Below are 17,045 nucleotides of genomic sequence, written 5' to 3'. Positions count from 1 at the left end.
AACATGCAGATCCCAAGCTCTCCTTTGTTTAATGGGCCCAGACCACAGTGGGGCTAAATAGCTGCTGTCTGTTGTATTTGTTAAAAATTATGCAGCCATTTCTGTTTGAAACACTAGATCAATTCGTTGATTGGTTTGTTTGTTTCAGGAATTTATCTCTTGGATTTAATCTACATTGATTCTGCATATCCCGCTTCAGGCAGCATTATGGAGAATGAACAAAGATCCAATCAAATGAACAATATTCTCCGAATAATAGCTGATCTGCAAGTCTCCTGTAACTATGGTTGGTAAATCTTGTTGTACCTATTAAGCCTTAACTAAAATTTTAGTTTAGTACAACATTATGAAAGCCAGTGTCAGCCCTGTGTGAAGGCAACACAAGAGACTAACGTTGGTAGAACTGAACACTAGTAAATGATGTGGCTTCCACTTCCGTGCAGTTTCAATCTTATCAGTAGATTAGGCAAATGAGCATGTATCCTGAATTGTAGAAGCTGTTTACAGAAGTTGTGCAGAGTTTAATGCTAAGTATGGACATGACATACTTTCAAGTACAGCTATTGCATCTGGATTATATTCTACTTCCATCCCAGGCAGTCAGAGAGAATTACCTTAATGTCTTTCCTTTCCTTTACAGTAGATATGATGTCTCTGGAGTGCAGAATGTGTTAATTTCATTAGCATTTTATTGTTAGCATCCTGATGATATGTTTACAAAACAAAATCCACATATTTCAGTCTATAGAACAGTTGTTAAATTGTGTGTTAAGCTTTTCCACATACCTCACTTGTTGATGAAGTGAGGAACATGAGGGGGCTGCTTCTTTCTCTTAACAAGATTTTACTCCGAAATTCAGTTATGCAATTCTAGCCTGTTAGTGAAGCCTTATGTCAAAAAATGTGCTGGTTTTGGAGTCTTGACAAATACTTGGTGTACTGTTGCTGACAGCATGACTTTTGATTGCTTAAACATGAAACAAGCTGGAAAACCTTGAGAACAGCTGTGCAATTAAATACATTCAGAACATTTAAATGCTACAGTTTTGGAGAGTTTTGAACAGGAAAAAATTTAAATTAGATTGTAAGAAAACGAGGTGAGAAGTTACTTGTGGATGCCTACGTATCCAGCCCCTGTCCTTTGTTGTCAGCTTTGGTATTATAAAGTATTTAAAGGTAGGGACTAGGCATAGCGGTGCAGGATTCTGAATAGCTAGGTTATTCAGCTGTCACCTTCGTTATTTTAAGTTTCATTTTGTCTTACAATACTTTGACTGACAAAGAAGCCTCATTATTTCATTGACCCTTTCCTTTTTACAGTTTTGGCATCTTCCAGCATTGCTGTGCATTAATTTTGAGTACTTTTGTTAAAATCAGAATGAAAATTATTATATGGCCTTGAAGAAACAATATTCTGGAATACAGGGGCCTTTAAAACAGTTGTCTTTATAAGAGCATAAAAGTTGTTAGATGCTGCAAGGCGTGTTCCTGTCCCTGTACCAGGCACCAAAGAAATTTTCTGTCATTCTGAACTTAGTGTCTGTCTGTCTTGGCATTCAACATTGTAATTTTTAAGTCACTTCATGTTTGTATGAGAATCACTAACAGCCATGGCTGCAGGCTCCAATTTCCTGCAGAACAGTAAGCACAAAATTCAAGCAGGGTTTGCAGCAAGTAACTCTTTTCCACCTGTGAGACAGTATATAATAAAATCCACTAACTTTCATTATGATGAAATGCATCTGTGTTTTCTTCAACAACTGAGCATCACTTTTGCTCAATCAAATCTGTAACATCTTAGAGTCAAAGTAATGCTTCTGCCTGATTGGTTCTTTAAGAAGGTTCAAATTCTCTGATTCCACAAAGATAGCCTTAAGAACCAGAATAAAACCCTGAAAGAATAATTAATTTTGGATTACGTGAATGTTCTTTTTTTGTTTGTTTGAACACTGCACAGATCATCTTACAACTCTGCCCCATGTGCAAAAGTATTTGAAGTCTGTCCGTTACATTGAAGAACTTCAGAAATTTGTAGAAGATGACAATTACAAGTAAGTACTGTTCTGTTCTGCAGGTTTTGGGGAGTTTAATGGAGAGATCACTTGGCTGGTATTAAGAATTGAACAAAAGGCCATTGACTGAAGATGTTTTGGGGTTTGTCTGGTGTGCTTAATATTAGAAATGGAGCGGATAATACCAGCATGCCTGAGTAAAATCCAGAATGACAGTCTTCCTTTACGATGCCAACCAGATTTCCAAAATGAAATATCTTTGTAAAAGTTAAAAGCAGATGAAAATCGAGTATTTATTCTGTTACATCATAGTTATATTCTGGGAATTTTGTTCCGAAACCCTAAAGCCATCTCCAACATGTCCAGGATTGATTCTATGCTATTGTAAATAACACATTAAAAACATCTTCCAATTTCAAATAACTATTTTTTATAAGCTGATACATAAGGTATGAACCTGACAGTTTGGGGGGCTTAAGCTTGTTAAAGTAATGATTACAGAAGTGGAGAAGAGCTAACCCACACAATGGTGTGAAATAGACACTGTAGAGCGCACTTGTCAGTATCTGAATGTGCTCCAGTAAAAGAGGTGATAATCCCTGTCCAATAATTCTGAAAGAACTAGCACATTAAATCATAGGTCTAGCAGCCAAGGTTTTAAATAACTCAACCAAGGTTGATGCAATGCTGTATAATTAGCTGTTGACAAATATAGTACCTCTATTTAGGTGAACAGAATTTAAAGTATTTAAGGCAACCAGATGTTCAGTAATACAGCGGTGTTATGAAAGATTTTAGAATATGTTTTGGAGAGCAGGATTGCTAATGAATTTCTTAAAACCAGTCTTGTTACCAATTTTATTAAATACTTCAGTTAAGAAATTGGTCTCAGAACTTGTGTGTACTTGGACCCTATGCTAATGAAACAGTGTTGGAAGGGTTCTTGGAAATAGAATACGATTTGGATATCACAAGGAAGAATTAGATGGCCTGATGACTAAAATGATAGTGACACAAAAATCAAAATGTTACATACTTACTCTAACAATAATTTATAGTGTTTATCAGTAGATGTGTGTCAGAAGTGAGATAAAGGCACAAAAAGACAAATTCTTCCCTCTCTATCAAATACAGCGTTGCTATAAAAATTTGTTAATACTGCTTCAAAAGGAACTTGTAAGACCTTATGTCGAGTACTGTATGCAATTCTGGCCATCCATGCTTATGGTGGGTTTAAAAAAATGCTAGTGCAATCAAGTGAGTAAATTCTGTCTTGTAACACCAAAATGAAAGAAGTAGGTTTGGCTTTAGCCTGGAAAAGAAGTTTAGGTAATATGGTCGCTCTGTATCAACACAATTGGGAGAAAATAGAAAATAGGGAGGGTAAAGAGCAATTTAAACTAAGTTGTAATGGTAGCACAAGGATAAATGAGTACAAAAGTTTAAGCTAAATGTTGAAACGTGGTTCCTAACTAGCAGAGTAATGGAAGCCTGGAACAGCTTCTTAATCAGGTAGTGAAACAAATAATTAAATAATTTTAAGTCAGAACTTGATCAGTTAATGAATTGAAGGCTACCAGTTAACGTTTGTGAAAAGAAAAGAACAGATTCAGTGAATCAGAAGACTGCATATTACCAGTGTGGGGTCGTGTATGTACAAGCGTAAAGAATGCCCTGCCCTAACCATTCTACATTCGCTGCAATTATAGCTGATATTGCTGGCGTACAGATGCAAAATCGTACTGAGACACTTCAGGAGAAAAAGATAACAGAGACAAAACCCAACATTTGAGCATAGCATGAGTCAAGCAATTTGTCTTTTCTCTTTGATTTTGAACATAGCTGCAGCTGGCGGTAACTCCAATGGCCAACGCTGTGCCACTCAGCTGTGGGCAGGGCAGCATGCATACGGTGCTGCTCCTTGGCCAGATCTGCCAGTATGGATTCTTGTGATAAATGTGTGTGGAACTTTGCTTTTCCTGAGAGAAGAATACTAAAAGTAACACCATTCAGACGAGGTATTCTTTTGGAACTGAGTATTATCAGGACATACTTCAAATAGAAAATGTCCAGAATTTGTCCCTTTGCTTAGGGTAACCTTCAGCAGCAGAAGCTGAACCAGCATTGGGTCGTTCACTGCAGGGGATCCCACCTGCCTGTGGTTTGATAGGTTTGTGCTTTTGTGTCTGGTTGATCACGCATACTAAGAATAGTGATGTTTCTGTAGGAAAATTACTTGGAAGAAAAGAATGTGTTTGTGTGATGTTTTTGTAGCAAAGTTTATCTGCTTCATGGAATTAGAATTCCTGCCAGGGTACGAATGATAGAATGCGTATGTTCTTCCTTTTCTCAGGCTCATGACATTGTATGTGTTTCGCAAATAGGAATGCACTGCGCAGCAGATGCGTGTTGAGGTCAGGCAGTCCAAGACTTGTGTTAAGGGTAGTCCGAGACGTAAATCTTGGTATTAAAATATAACAAATGGTCATTATTTACAAATTTCCTTACATACTTCCATGCTTTATTGAAGTCGCAAACAGAGCAAAATTAAACTGAGTAGTAATTTGTAAAGGAGAATTGTAGTTTTAGTATAGGCTTTACAGCCCCTGGATTAGATTCAGGAAATGGGTCATGTTGCTTAGTTCGTTTTTTAGGAGGAGTTCCCTGATGATGCATAATGTTAACGTTATATACACAATAGCTTTCATGAACTGTAGATTAAACAAGTGTTATCTCTAAGTATGTGATGCTATAACATTTGGAAATGTATTTGGAAAAACTACAAATCATGAGTAATTCCAGATCAAATTTGAAAATAATTTTAACTTTAGCAGCAACCTTGCTGATAATGCTGGAAGATATTTGCTGTATCTTAAAGATTGTTTAGTACTTTTGATTTGGTCACTTTTGAGAATATTTCAATCAAACTTGGTTTTCTTTCTGGGCTTCACTGTGGCAAGGAAAAACTGAAGTCACAAGACATTTAACAGAGGGAAAGATTTGCGTCTTAGCTTAGTAAGGTTGCTGCAGTTTATGTACACTGGAGAACTGTGACCTTCTTCTACCATGTTTGTTTCATCAGGATAAAGCTCGTAATTTAAAAATTTGTATTCATCCAAACTCATCACAACTAACCTTAAAAGAACTTAAAGTTCTTAAAAAGAACTCTCATTCCTCTTCAAGCCTTTGTATTTGATAAGAAGTTTTTGGATTTAGTTTTGAATATTTGATTTCACATTTTCGTCTCACTTTTCCCTAATGCATCTTGAGTTTCATAGCATTTTCTGGTCCCACGCCAGAAGAAACTGTAACGCTTCAAAAGGCAAAGATTGCTAAGTTTTTATAGTGGGAAAGGATCTCCTCTCTCTTTTTTCCAGTGACTGCTCTTTTTGAGCCAGGACAGCGTTAGCCTACTCTAAAGAGATGCATGCTTGACCTTTGGCAGGGAGAACAGAACTATCTCAGTACCAGGCTGTCAGGGAGAAAAGCTTAGATAGTTGCCCTAAAATGTACTTGGCAGGATCCCAGCACACGTTTTGCCAAATGAGAACCTCAATTACACTGAAAAGGAAAATTTGGCAGCCCCTTTATATAAACAGAGCTTTTCTCAACAATTTTTTATGCCAATCCAATGGCTTGCTTTAGGTTCGTGCCTGTCAGCAAGTAGGAACACTCCAGAAAACCCCTGACAATGATGTCATAGCCTAAAAATAACAGATCTTTCTTGCTCAGCCCATATACTGTTCTCTGCAGAAGCCGAGAAATTGTAACATTTGCTAGTTACAAGACTAAGGGGGCAAAAATAGGACCTAAAGCATCAGGATTCCTTCCAGTTATACCCAAAAGGTGTTGCTGATCGTTAACCTCAGGGCATCCTTGGCAGACAGTGGGCTTCAGAGGCACCAAGGTGCAGCGGCTGCAGAAGCTTCTTCCTCTTCCAGCAACGTAAGCAGTGATCTGCGCAGAGTGCTTGGCCCAGGTGTGCAGGTTTTCCCCGAGCCAGGCAGCGCTAGCCAAACATCGTGACACCGTGCCACATCCTTTCCTAACCTGCCATGCCTTGCAGCAGTTCTGAAACAAATTTTTGCTGACCTTTTGGTATCATCAGGTCAGGCCTGGTATTCTCCATAGTTGTTCTTGGTCTAAATTGGCCTTGCTGTTCTCTGCAAGTTGTTCTTTTAATAAAGCCAGTTTGAAGACTATTATCTGTATTACAGTGTTACCTGGACAGGACAATCAGGATTGGAATCCCATTCTGTAGGCTGCTATCTATACATACAATTCAGTTCTTTAGAGCATATTAGGCAAGACACTGATATTACCATACACTAGTAAGAGGATTTGCAGAAAAATGAATTAAAATTTAGATTCAGATAGTCAGAATCCTATTGAAAGTGTCCAAGAGAAATTAATAGGCAATCACAACATAATACTGACTCCTAACAATGATGGTGCTATAAAAGTGCCAGCTGTACTGTTGTGTTTTTAGTCTTACAGTAACAGGAATTGTATGGCAGGTGCTTAAAATATTAGTACTTACGACAGTGAACCTTGGCCACAGTCCATCTTAAATAGGCCTCCCAGGCAGCTATACTCCCTGGAGCTTTTCCACCAAGAATGGGTGTCGAAGGCAGGGGTAGGGGGAAGCCTTCACTGTTAGTCTGAGATTTCTAGTGCTCCGGTGGCCATATGGATCCAATAGCTATAGTTTTAACTTGGCTACCTCATCCACAGGATGTTCTCAGGGACACTGAAGCTTCCAAAAACTGTTGGACTTACTGTTTAAGTGCTACACAGGCTCAAAGTGTCCAGATATGTCAGACCCCTTTTGCATCGTACACAAATGCTGGTCAGAAATGCCCTGAGTGACAGCTTTGAGGACCACACTGCTTTATTGCAACTTAGATCTTCCTTGTCTGAAGAAAGATGAATAAGTTTTGTTCAGCCTCCTCATGGAGCTGCTAAATTTCTTGTTCACGAGAGGCTATTCTGTGTCTTCATTCACTTGCTTAACATTAGGTGAACTGAGTAAAAGTAGCTTTACTATCCTAGCAGTAGTTTCATCCTGCAATGGCCAGCATACTCCCATGAAGAAAAGCAATCTTCAAGACTGGCTACCTATTTTATTTTCTGCATTATGTTAGGTTCTTCTTTTCCTGCTTATTGAGAAGGTTACTCTTAAATGAGCTATATGGTGGTACTCAGTAGCAGAGTGTTATTTACGACTAGGTTTGGGTAGAGGTCCAGTTTCCTTTGCAGAGTATACCAGCCCTAACACATTCCAGAAAACATTTTTAGTATCAGGCTTCTAAAAAAGGAAAAATAAATTGTTTATGTCATCTTTTTACTATCCAGGAATGAAGCCTTCAGTTACTACCCCTGTGCCTTGTTCTTTAAAAGCTTTGCCTTAATTCCTGAGGGTAAATTGATCATTTGTTTATTCAGTAAATCTCTGTGGTGGATTTTTTTTTTTCCTAGAAACCTTACTTCTAAATTTTGTTTCACTTTAGGTTGTTAATACTAACTCCTCAGTTTGGGAATTTCCATTTCTAATGGGCAGTTTCTGAGGCTGGTATCTAGGATTTATCCTGGCATGTCTGTTAGCTGAACTCTTGCTGGATAATTTTGGAATGTTGAAATTTCATGTCAGCACTTAGACTTTGCACTAAGAGTAGGTTTCCTCGCCGTGGTAAAACAAGGATTTTGGTTTTGCAAGGAATTCCTGAAAAAAAAATAATGTCTGACAGTGCTGTGATATTGGACAATTTTAGTGACTTCTGAGATGAAGTTCTGATCATATACAGGTGCAAACACACAAAAGAGTGTCTTCACGAGCAATGAGTGGTTTATTAGGCATGCTGGAAGAAAGGTAGTTTTTTACTTGTAGTAATACTAGTGGGTATCATTGGCAACAGTGAGCTGTGAGAATATAATTTGGTATGTGATGGATATGAATGATGAACATTGGTTATAAGCACATTGGGGGTCAAAGTCTGCACAGACCTATTGATGGTATCGCGCTAAACCTCAGAGGGGCCAAAGATTCTGACTCTGTGAGTGCTACTTGGGAGACATTGCTCATGCTGGCATAACTGTACACACATGTGGCAAGGTGAGAGCAGACGAGCATGTGTGTGCATGCATCTAACCTGTGCTCAGTGGAAAATGCAGTGTCAGAGGAATTGCAAAAATGAGTTTGGGTGGTGACAAACAAGCCAAGACTGGTTGAAACTGTACTGATGTCAGTAAATTTCTTTTGAAATAAAAATGGGTTTGATTGTTTCCAGCCTTCTGGGGAGAGAGGGAGGAGGAAATAAGGTTGGTCCAGGAATGACATCTCATTGTCTGATCATATTCCCTTTTCTCACCATTTATTTTAAATATTGTGTTAAACACATCAGCATAAGTATTTTATATTTACCAAAACTCAATTTTAGGCTAATATTTATTTGTTGTTCTTTTAATGCATCCTGGATTTTCCTAAGTTGAGCAGCTAAATTGTGTTTTTGTCACTTTGAAAACATTGCAGACTTCTGGCATTGTTGAAGTCAATGACCAAACTGTCAGAGACTTAGCAAGGGCTGCGAGCTCTGCGTATACTCTAACATAACCAAACAGATAAGGAACAGTGTCTAACTTCACATTTTCTAAAGAGTTGACCAATGAAGAGTGATGTAATCTCATTTTACAGTACTGAAGACTCACTGGTGACTTGTCAGTGAACTTTTTAAGTGCAGCACACACCACAGGTGCTTTCTATCTTGTGTAAAGATACATGCCTTTTAAAAGCATAAAGGTGTTAGGTCTTACTTTCTGCTGTTACCTTCCCCTTGTCTTCTTTACAAGAATAGTTTTAAACAGAAAGAGAGAAATAGCATAGTGCAAGTTAGATGGAAGTTGATCTTTCTTGCTTTTGTCAGATGCTCTTGCCTTAAATCTGGTAGCAGGTCATGGCACTTCCCCTTCTGTACATACCATAGGCAGTATTTCACCTGTGCTGTTTTTCCAACATGAAAGAGTTTGGTCTTGGAAGATAAATTCACACAGGAGGGCCCCATTTGCAGGGAAGAACTTCATTAAGGTGGGGGGGGGGGGTTTGCCATTTTTCCATACTGAAAGAAATTCCCATATGATTAATACCTGAATTGTGTGCTGACTTACATTACTGCAGCTTTCTCATTGTTGGCTTCTAGTGGAGGCATGTTGCCACTCCCTGGTCACAGAAATCATGTTGACAGAAAGAAGAGATAGTCTGGAAAGGAGTGGCTCATTACCTACTTGAAATACATCACTTTGGATAGTTAAAAGAACAGAAAAACAGAAATGCTAAAACATGAAAAGGAACCATAGGTTTGTTAACTAACTTCACTCTAAAACATAGTTGACAATGTGTGAATACTGTGGAGAATGGACCGGAAGGTATTCCCCATAAAACTCTGTGTACAGGAAAGACAAGGTAGTAAGGAACGTGACACTTAAGCCATACATGGTATTTTAGAATGTGATAGGTTACCCCCCCCCCCCCTCCTTTGCATGTTTTTTTCTACAGTTAGAAATGCTTTCACTGGTGTTTGTGTACATCAGTGTACTGTGGGCTGCAGCTGGAAACCTGCACAACTTTTTTACATGTTAATGCTGTGCAATGACAGCTGTTATTTCCTTTGGGTTTTTGCCTACTCCATTAAAATTTACTTAACATTGTAGTCCTCCATACTTTTTTGTCAAACTGGTACAGAAAAAAGGACCCATGAATGTCAAGAGTGCATGAACTTGAGAGGTGGCAGAAGCCATAAGCACTGGAAGATCAAGACGTGTGTTGGAGTGCTGAGATAAGGCAACAGTGAGTGCATCCATAAAACACTTGGAGTGAGGCAGAGGGGCATATAATATTCTAACTTTCTTCTGATTATCTTCTTTTACTATTAAGTGTTGGTCACTCTACCCACTTACGCTCCTTCTCTATAAGCCATAGTAACTAATATTTCCAAATAGCTATTTCTGAGTGCACATTTCTACATGGTAACAGAATAAATTCACTTTTTGTGCACAGAGGAAATAAAATGTTTGCTATTAGGTTTGTATCTAAATTGACTAACTTTTGGAGGGTGGTTTTTTTCCAGGTGAAAGACTGTATGAACTTCAGGTTTTACACTGGTAGGGAGTATAAATATCAATTTCCATTTCTGTTTTCATAGATGTCCCTCACAGTTTCTTTCTTGGATCTAACAGGTAGTGATTTACTTTAAAAAAAAATATTGTTTTGTTAGATCACAAAATAAATAACTGCACTTCCAACAAAGTGAAATTCCTGCTAACCACTGCCAAAATAATTACTTTCTTCAGTTTCTTTCAAATTTTATTGAGAAAATTTTTTTGTTAATTTCTCTAAAAACTTGTTTTTCCAGATTATCATTAAGAATTGAGCCAGGTAACAGCTCTCCTCGACTGGTTTCCTCCAAAGAAGATCTTGCAGGTATAAAACTTCATTTAAAAATTTGAGTAAGGAAATAATTTTAATTCAGAAGTCCTCCACTGAAGTATATGGGAAAACCTAATTTGTATCGGAGAGTTTTTGGAGGAATTAATCAGTTTTAAATACGAGATTTTGTTGCAATTACAGAATTATCTTGTAAGGGTTATCAGAGAACTGATCCTTTTCCATGCGTATGCCCAGTTTCAGAACATCCTTGGTCCAGAACACCACCCTTCTGATGGTTATAAAAGATCTGATTTTTATTGCAAATTTCTACATAGCCAGCTTGTACCTGGGTTAGTACTGTCCTTTGTCTTAAATAATTTTCTTCCTTTATGATATTCACCTTTGGAGGTTCTTACAGTAACAAATTATATCACACATATCAAGATTGCTTTCACACATACCAGCATTCATTTGACTAGGCAAAACAAATCCATTGATCTTGAGTGAAAACGCCTTGATTTCAAAAGTGATATGTAATTTGCAGAGATTGTAGAGGAGGGATGTACTGTTATTTGCCTTTCCAGAGAACAGGTTGACCTCAATGGCAGAGGGGAGCATTTTTAAGATGATTTATTAATGGGTTTCACATTTTTAATAGGTACCATAAAGCCTATTGACATTCCTCTGCCGAGACTGAAAACTCGGCTACAGTGCAGTATGCCTAAAATTAATCCCTGGCATTGAGCAGTGCTAATTGCCAAGGTTGCGAGTATTGATACCAAGTCTCCCAGTAACCTTGTTAACATTTCAGAGTCTACTGAGGGGCCGTGATTCCCTATAGTATTGCTGTGAGCTGCTTTGTCCAGAAGCCAAACCTGGTAATTCGGAGGTATTAACAGTAGCATAAGTCATCAGTAAAGATTGCTGACTTGTATATGCACAGTCGCAGTTTGAGGGATAACACAGGGTGAGTGTTTGTTAGCATTGGAACAGAAATCAGATCCTGGTTTTTTTTTTTTTTACAAATGCGTACATTTTCATTACCATTTAATAAGTGAAGACGGAAGAGCACTCTTTCGGTACAAACAAATCAATGCAGTCAATAACATGGGAAATTCTTTCAGGTTTCTGTGTGAACACATAAATTTGAGACAATTTCATTGTGTAAAGCTGGAGGACAAAAGATTTGTAATAGCTTTTAGCAACATTTAAAAAAATGACAGTACCATCCATAATTTGACCAAAACAAGTCAGGTGTAACAACACAGTTCATTTCTATGAACAGGCTAAACAAACATCAGATATGTGAAATGTACTTACTACTATAGGAGCCATTAGCTCAAAAGCTGTTCTGTTTAAATCTCTTAAACCTGAATGGCCAATTTTCTGTCTCGTAAATTACGTTAAACCATGTGTGGATATGATAAACCCAAGGGGTCTAGAGCACATCTGACAAGCAGTTTCATTTGTCATTCAGAATGTCTTTTCTTACCAAATGAGAGACATGCAAAGTGAATGAAAGAGAGAAGGAAAAAGGAAGATGCTAAGTATGGAAAGAGAAAAAGAAATAAGGGTGTTTTTCTTCCGCGTCCCAGCTGTTCGTGTTGGGTGCTGTGAAACCCTTTCTCAGTATCACATGGCCAGTCAGTTACAGGGAAACTCTCATTTGTCAGGATTGTGAGTGCTACTCCCAGAGTCACATAAATATTTGACCTGGTCTTCAGTCTGTGCAGTTCTAAGGAATAAGGAGTAAAATCTATAGAAATAATAATTGGGAAGAGAACATTTCTTCAGGAAGGCACTTTCTCCCTCAGTGCTTAGTATTATTAATTGTAGTGTAAAATACAAGGAAATAGGAGGAATTTTTTTAAAAAAAACCAGGTAAGTTCAAAAGGAGTTCTGAATTAAGACATTCTTTGTACATATGTATGTTGGGTCTGACTGGGTAGGAGTTAACTTTTCCCATAGCAGCGCTCACAGTGCTGTGCATGGTGCTGGTACCTGGAAGGTGTTGGGAAGGCACCGGTGTTGATGCTCGCCCAGCAGTGTCAATGCTCACCCAGCAGTGTCGGCGCTCGCCCAGCGGCCAGGCTGTCTCTGCCAAAGGCTGGTGGGAGCTTGTGAGGCGAGACTGCCAGGACAGCCGGCCCGAGCTGACCACAGAGAGATCCCCCCGGCCATACGCTATGCTCAGCAGGCAGAGCTAAGGAAAGGAGGGAGGGCATTTGTCATTGAGGCGTTTGTCTTCTGAAGTAGCTGCTGTGAGTGCTGAGGCCCTTCTTCCCAGGCAGGGGCTGGACACTGCCTGCTGATGGGAAGCAGAGGATAATTTTTTTTTGTTTTCGTGTGTCTGTGTGTCTGTCTGTGTGTGTGTTTATTTTCTTGCCTCCTGTCCTGTGGAGGAGGGGGAGTGATAGAGCGCCTCGGTGGCCTCCTGGCAGCCAGCCGAGGTCAGCCCACAACCTCATGTAATAGGTGATTTTACTTCCATGAGGATTTACTTTCTCAACCTTGAAATTTAAAACTAAGTAGTTGTTCTCATATGATTATATTTTACATATGCAAAGCAGACATACACGTGAACTTTTTTGTTTTCTGGGTTTCACTTTGTATTGCTCCTGTTTAAATGCTTTACACTAGGGGTTTGATATTAACATTTCATTAGGATGGTTGTGGAAGTTCTAACTTCAGTCATAGCAGCGTGGTTTGTGATTATGACCAATACTCTGCAGTTCTGAATTGAGGGCCTACGCTTTATTACAGCTGTAATGGAAGGCAATTAAAAATACAGTTCCAAAGTTGGAAACAAGAACTTTGAACCGTCCTGAGCCAGGCAATTAATATGGCTTTATACTGCAGTGAGCTCAGCTGGAGTCAACAAATACTGATGAGGACAATGTTCAGTAGTATCTCTTCAACTGAATGTGTGATCATATGGTATCTGGCAGTATTAGGGGAGGGTGAACTTCCCCTTCTGAATCTGCAGTTGTCCCTGTCTGCTCTGTAAAGTTGCTTTATTCAGAGTGAGAATTAATATGATTACTAGAAACCAAGTCTTGAATCATTCCGATTGCTCCATTCTTCTGTTAGTATTTCCTTCAAAAGCTTGACACCCTTGTGGACTGCTGTATTTCTTGCTTAGCTGGAGAGTTCTCACTTACTGCCAGTTAGACAGTGAATGCCACCAGCATTTTGTAATACCCACATGATTTTTTTAGTGACCTGCACGTATGGGGCTGCAAAAATGCTACTAAAGGGAATCCAGTGTACTTTTTCTGAAAAAATTAATTCCTGGTGAAGGTTAGTTAAGTAAGTTAGCATGAATTCAAACTGAAATCTAACTAAGCATGAAGGCAATAATTGATTGTTTATTTCACAACATCAACAAATAGAAGTATAGCCATATGTTAGTCTTGAATAAATCTGAGCTAAAATACTCAGATATCAGTAATGAGATATTTGACCATGAAGAATTTAAAATCGCACATTTGAAGATATTTTGAGTCAACTTTATTTGAATTCAAATTATAATTTGAGATTATTTCCACTTTAGCCATTGTGTGCCAGGAGTAAATCCTTTGCAGTCAGCAAGCTGTAACGATAAGAGAAGATATCAGAATAGTTCAGGCAGTAATTTAATGTTCCTGTCAATCGTTTAAGGCATAGCCCGTAGGTGCAGTCATCAGTTCAGTTCTCCTGATAGTCTGAAAGTTAATGTGTTTCTAATAGCAGTAAGTCTAGTTGAGTTGTGCACGCGACATACTGCCTTCTTACAGGTTGCTGTGTGTTTCCAGATATGGAGAAAAAGCTTGATGTCACTGTTAATAATTCCAAAGTCTGTAATGGATTTGAGTGCAGGTAACAATAGTGTCTTCATGTCCTAAAGTGTAATTACTTGTGTTGATGATGGAAGTGGATTTTCCTTCCCATCATTATGACTTTATCTCCTACCCAACTTCAGTTTTCTCTCTTTCAAAAGAAGATTAACAGTTTACTCTAGCCAGGGACATTGTGGGTTTATTTTTTTTCCCCTTAAAGTATCTTTATGAGTGTGTGGCTCAATAAAAACAGTTAAATCCTTCAGTGTTTCTGTTTGCAAAGTACTGGAGAAAACCATGTGTCCATTTTCCAGTTTGGTTGCCAGCTGGTTTTCCAGTAAATTCAAACAGGAGGCAGACATCTGATTAAAGTGAATGTCTCACAACAAGCTATGTTTTGTGTATTAGTGGCTAAGATGGTCTCATTTAATTACCAAATGCATATATAATTGTGAATAGTGCTTTCACAGGAAGATTTTATGCCTTCCATAATGCTGCAGAGATTCTTGTCTCTTGCAAGTAGAATTTAAAAAGGAGCTTTAAATTGTATGCTTTAAGGAACTCTGTGATTCACACGACTTCCTTGGCAGCAAGTTAAGTCTGTTCATTCTGCATTGTTACAGTTTGCGAGAGAGAATGTAGCTGAGAGCTTACAGCATGCTAACTGTTCACAGTTTCCAGTTGAATTAGCTGTAAAAGACATCTGTGTTCCTGCAGTGCTGGCTAGGAGATGCCCAGTACATTTATGGTACAGCTATTAGACAAGATTGTTTTGGAAGGTATAACTCAATACATTTTCCCAGAACAAAAGAAAATATTCAATGTAATATATGGCAAATAAGTTACCCTTCTAAGCAACTGAAGTTCCTTAGGATTTGCACACCAAGTGTAGCTCAGTATAGAAAACTTTATGCGTGTTCTTTTATCATCTTAATGTTATTTTGAAAAGTTAAGGGTGTAGTGCTAATCAGAATATAGAACAGGGTACCTGTTCTCTGAAATACAGTGTTTATCCTGTCCTGGAAGACAACATGAAAAGATAAAATAATGTCACAATAATTACCATATCCAGAAAATCATACCTAATCCGAAGTGACTGAAAGGCTGGTCTTCATGATTCTGTGATTTTTAACAAGCCTCTTCATTGAAGTTAGCATTTAAAAATCATTTTTAGCAACAGCCGTGCCTCAGCTGTGGGACAGCCCTTATTCTGGGGGTTTCGTTGTGTGATAGTCACAGATGGACTTTCACCCCCTCCTTTTTTTTCCTTTTTGTTTTTTCCAAGTAGGTCTTGGTATAATTCTTGAGAGGAGAATAAGTAGACCAGAGTTTTTTTGTTACCACTCTGTCAGGAGTCTGGAGCAATTAGTCTGAAATAGGTGTATTTTCTTTTTTATTGTTGGGGTAACATTCAGCCCACTATGCTGAGTCCATTCAGCTTTTTGATATGTAGGACCTAAAAATGTAGAAAATGTAGAAGCAGGAAGAAGAAAGACTGGGATATTTACACATTTGTAACCCTCTGAAAGTAGGTATACTACACTGATGACGTCTGTACAGCAGTCCCAGCATTTTAGAATGAAAAAAAGCAAAACCCACACCGTCATTTTCCATGTAAACACTGAGTTTGACATTTAATTTTGCCATTTGTTTTACTGGTTGCTTTGGCAACTAATAAATAGTTTGTGCTAAGTGCTTTAGCAGCCAATCATTCTGTGGAAATGAGGATTGTCTAATCCTTTTGCGAGTGCTTGGTTATTGCTTCATGTCCATAGTGTCTGCTTTTCTTACGCTGTACTTAAGGTAGAAGTGGAAGAATTAAGTTTTCGTCACAAAAGTTTACAGACCATCCAGAAAACCCTGCTCTTTAGTTTCAGACTTACATTCATTTCCAGTCTCTTCCTCTGTGATACTTTCCCTACAAATTTTTACAACTCATTTGAGTACTTTTGAAAGATATTAATACCAGACAAATGTGAGGGATTTACATGTTGTTACCAACCGCTAAATCCATCCAGAACTAGTGTCTGTGTGTTTTTTCCTAATAGACCAAAGCTTCACCAAAATTGCAGAGGACTGTTCTGTCAAACCAAATATAAAGTTATCAGGAAGAGAACGTTCATGCTTGATTTTTAACTTTACCACTTTCTATTGCTTTCTGTGACTTCCTACCAAGCAAGTCTCTTTAATGTCCTAGTTTACTGATGCTTATTTTAACTACCAAGCCATTACTCCCAAGGCATATATTACGAATATATAGAAGAGCCAGAGGACAAGGGACTTTTCTGCTCTGGTTTGGTTTTGGGGGTTTTTTTTGTCTCCAGAGCAGTCACCTGGAATAATTTCTGCAAAAAGTGGGGTTTTTTAAAGGATTGGTTAATGTATTTTGTTGAACCCAAACTTCAGAGTTTCCCTGCAGCTATGCTTTCACAATGGGTATGCCTTCACTGCCAACAGGGATGTCATCCAAGCTCATGCTTTACCCTGCTGATCCAGCTGCAAGAAATTCAACATTTTTGCTGAAGTGTAAGTACCGGTTTTGCACATTCCACTCGCGCAGTGTAACTAACACAAATGCTGACAATTAGCGATTCCACAGAAGTAACACCTGAAATGGAAAGTACCACTTCCATTCAGGAAGCATTTGAAGGAAATACACTCAAGTGTGCTTGCTGTGCATCTGAACTATGTTAAGAGACATGGTTAGTTGATCTTGATAGAGTGGCGCAGCCAAAAGTGCCCCAGGTTTCTGGTGCCCTTGTCTAGTTTGCTGTTGTCCTTGCTAACTATATTAAA

General features: G+C 38.4%; 1 protein-coding gene across 14 annotated transcripts in view; it reads left to right on the top strand.

Annotated features, from left to right (window-relative positions):
- The window catches only part of RALGPS1 (Ral GEF with PH domain and SH3 binding motif 1), a 120,276-nt gene that overhangs the window by 84,702 nt on the left and 18,529 nt on the right, over window positions 1–17,045 (top strand). For 12 of the 14 annotated variants that reach the window (XM_055721428.1, XM_055721427.1, XM_055721437.1 and 9 more), the window contains 4 exons: window positions 149–286; window positions 1,958–2,051; window positions 10,418–10,485; window positions 16,707–16,775. In XM_055721428.1, coding sequence (XP_055577403.1) covers window positions 149–286; window positions 1,958–2,051; window positions 10,418–10,485; window positions 16,707–16,775 — 369 coding nt within the window. The remainder of the gene's footprint in view (window positions 1–148; window positions 287–1,957; window positions 2,052–10,417; window positions 10,486–16,706; window positions 16,776–17,045) is intronic. The other 2 variants (XM_055721440.1, XM_055721439.1) reach the window with 2 other exon arrangements.

The sequence above is a fragment of the Falco cherrug genome, chromosome 9, assembly GCF_023634085.1.
Source record: "Falco cherrug isolate bFalChe1 chromosome 9, bFalChe1.pri, whole genome shotgun sequence".
NCBI lineage: Eukaryota > Metazoa > Chordata > Aves > Falconiformes > Falconidae > Falco > Falco cherrug.
The sequence above is the reverse complement of the archived record's forward strand: the minus strand, read 5'-3'. Positions and strand labels throughout refer to the sequence as shown.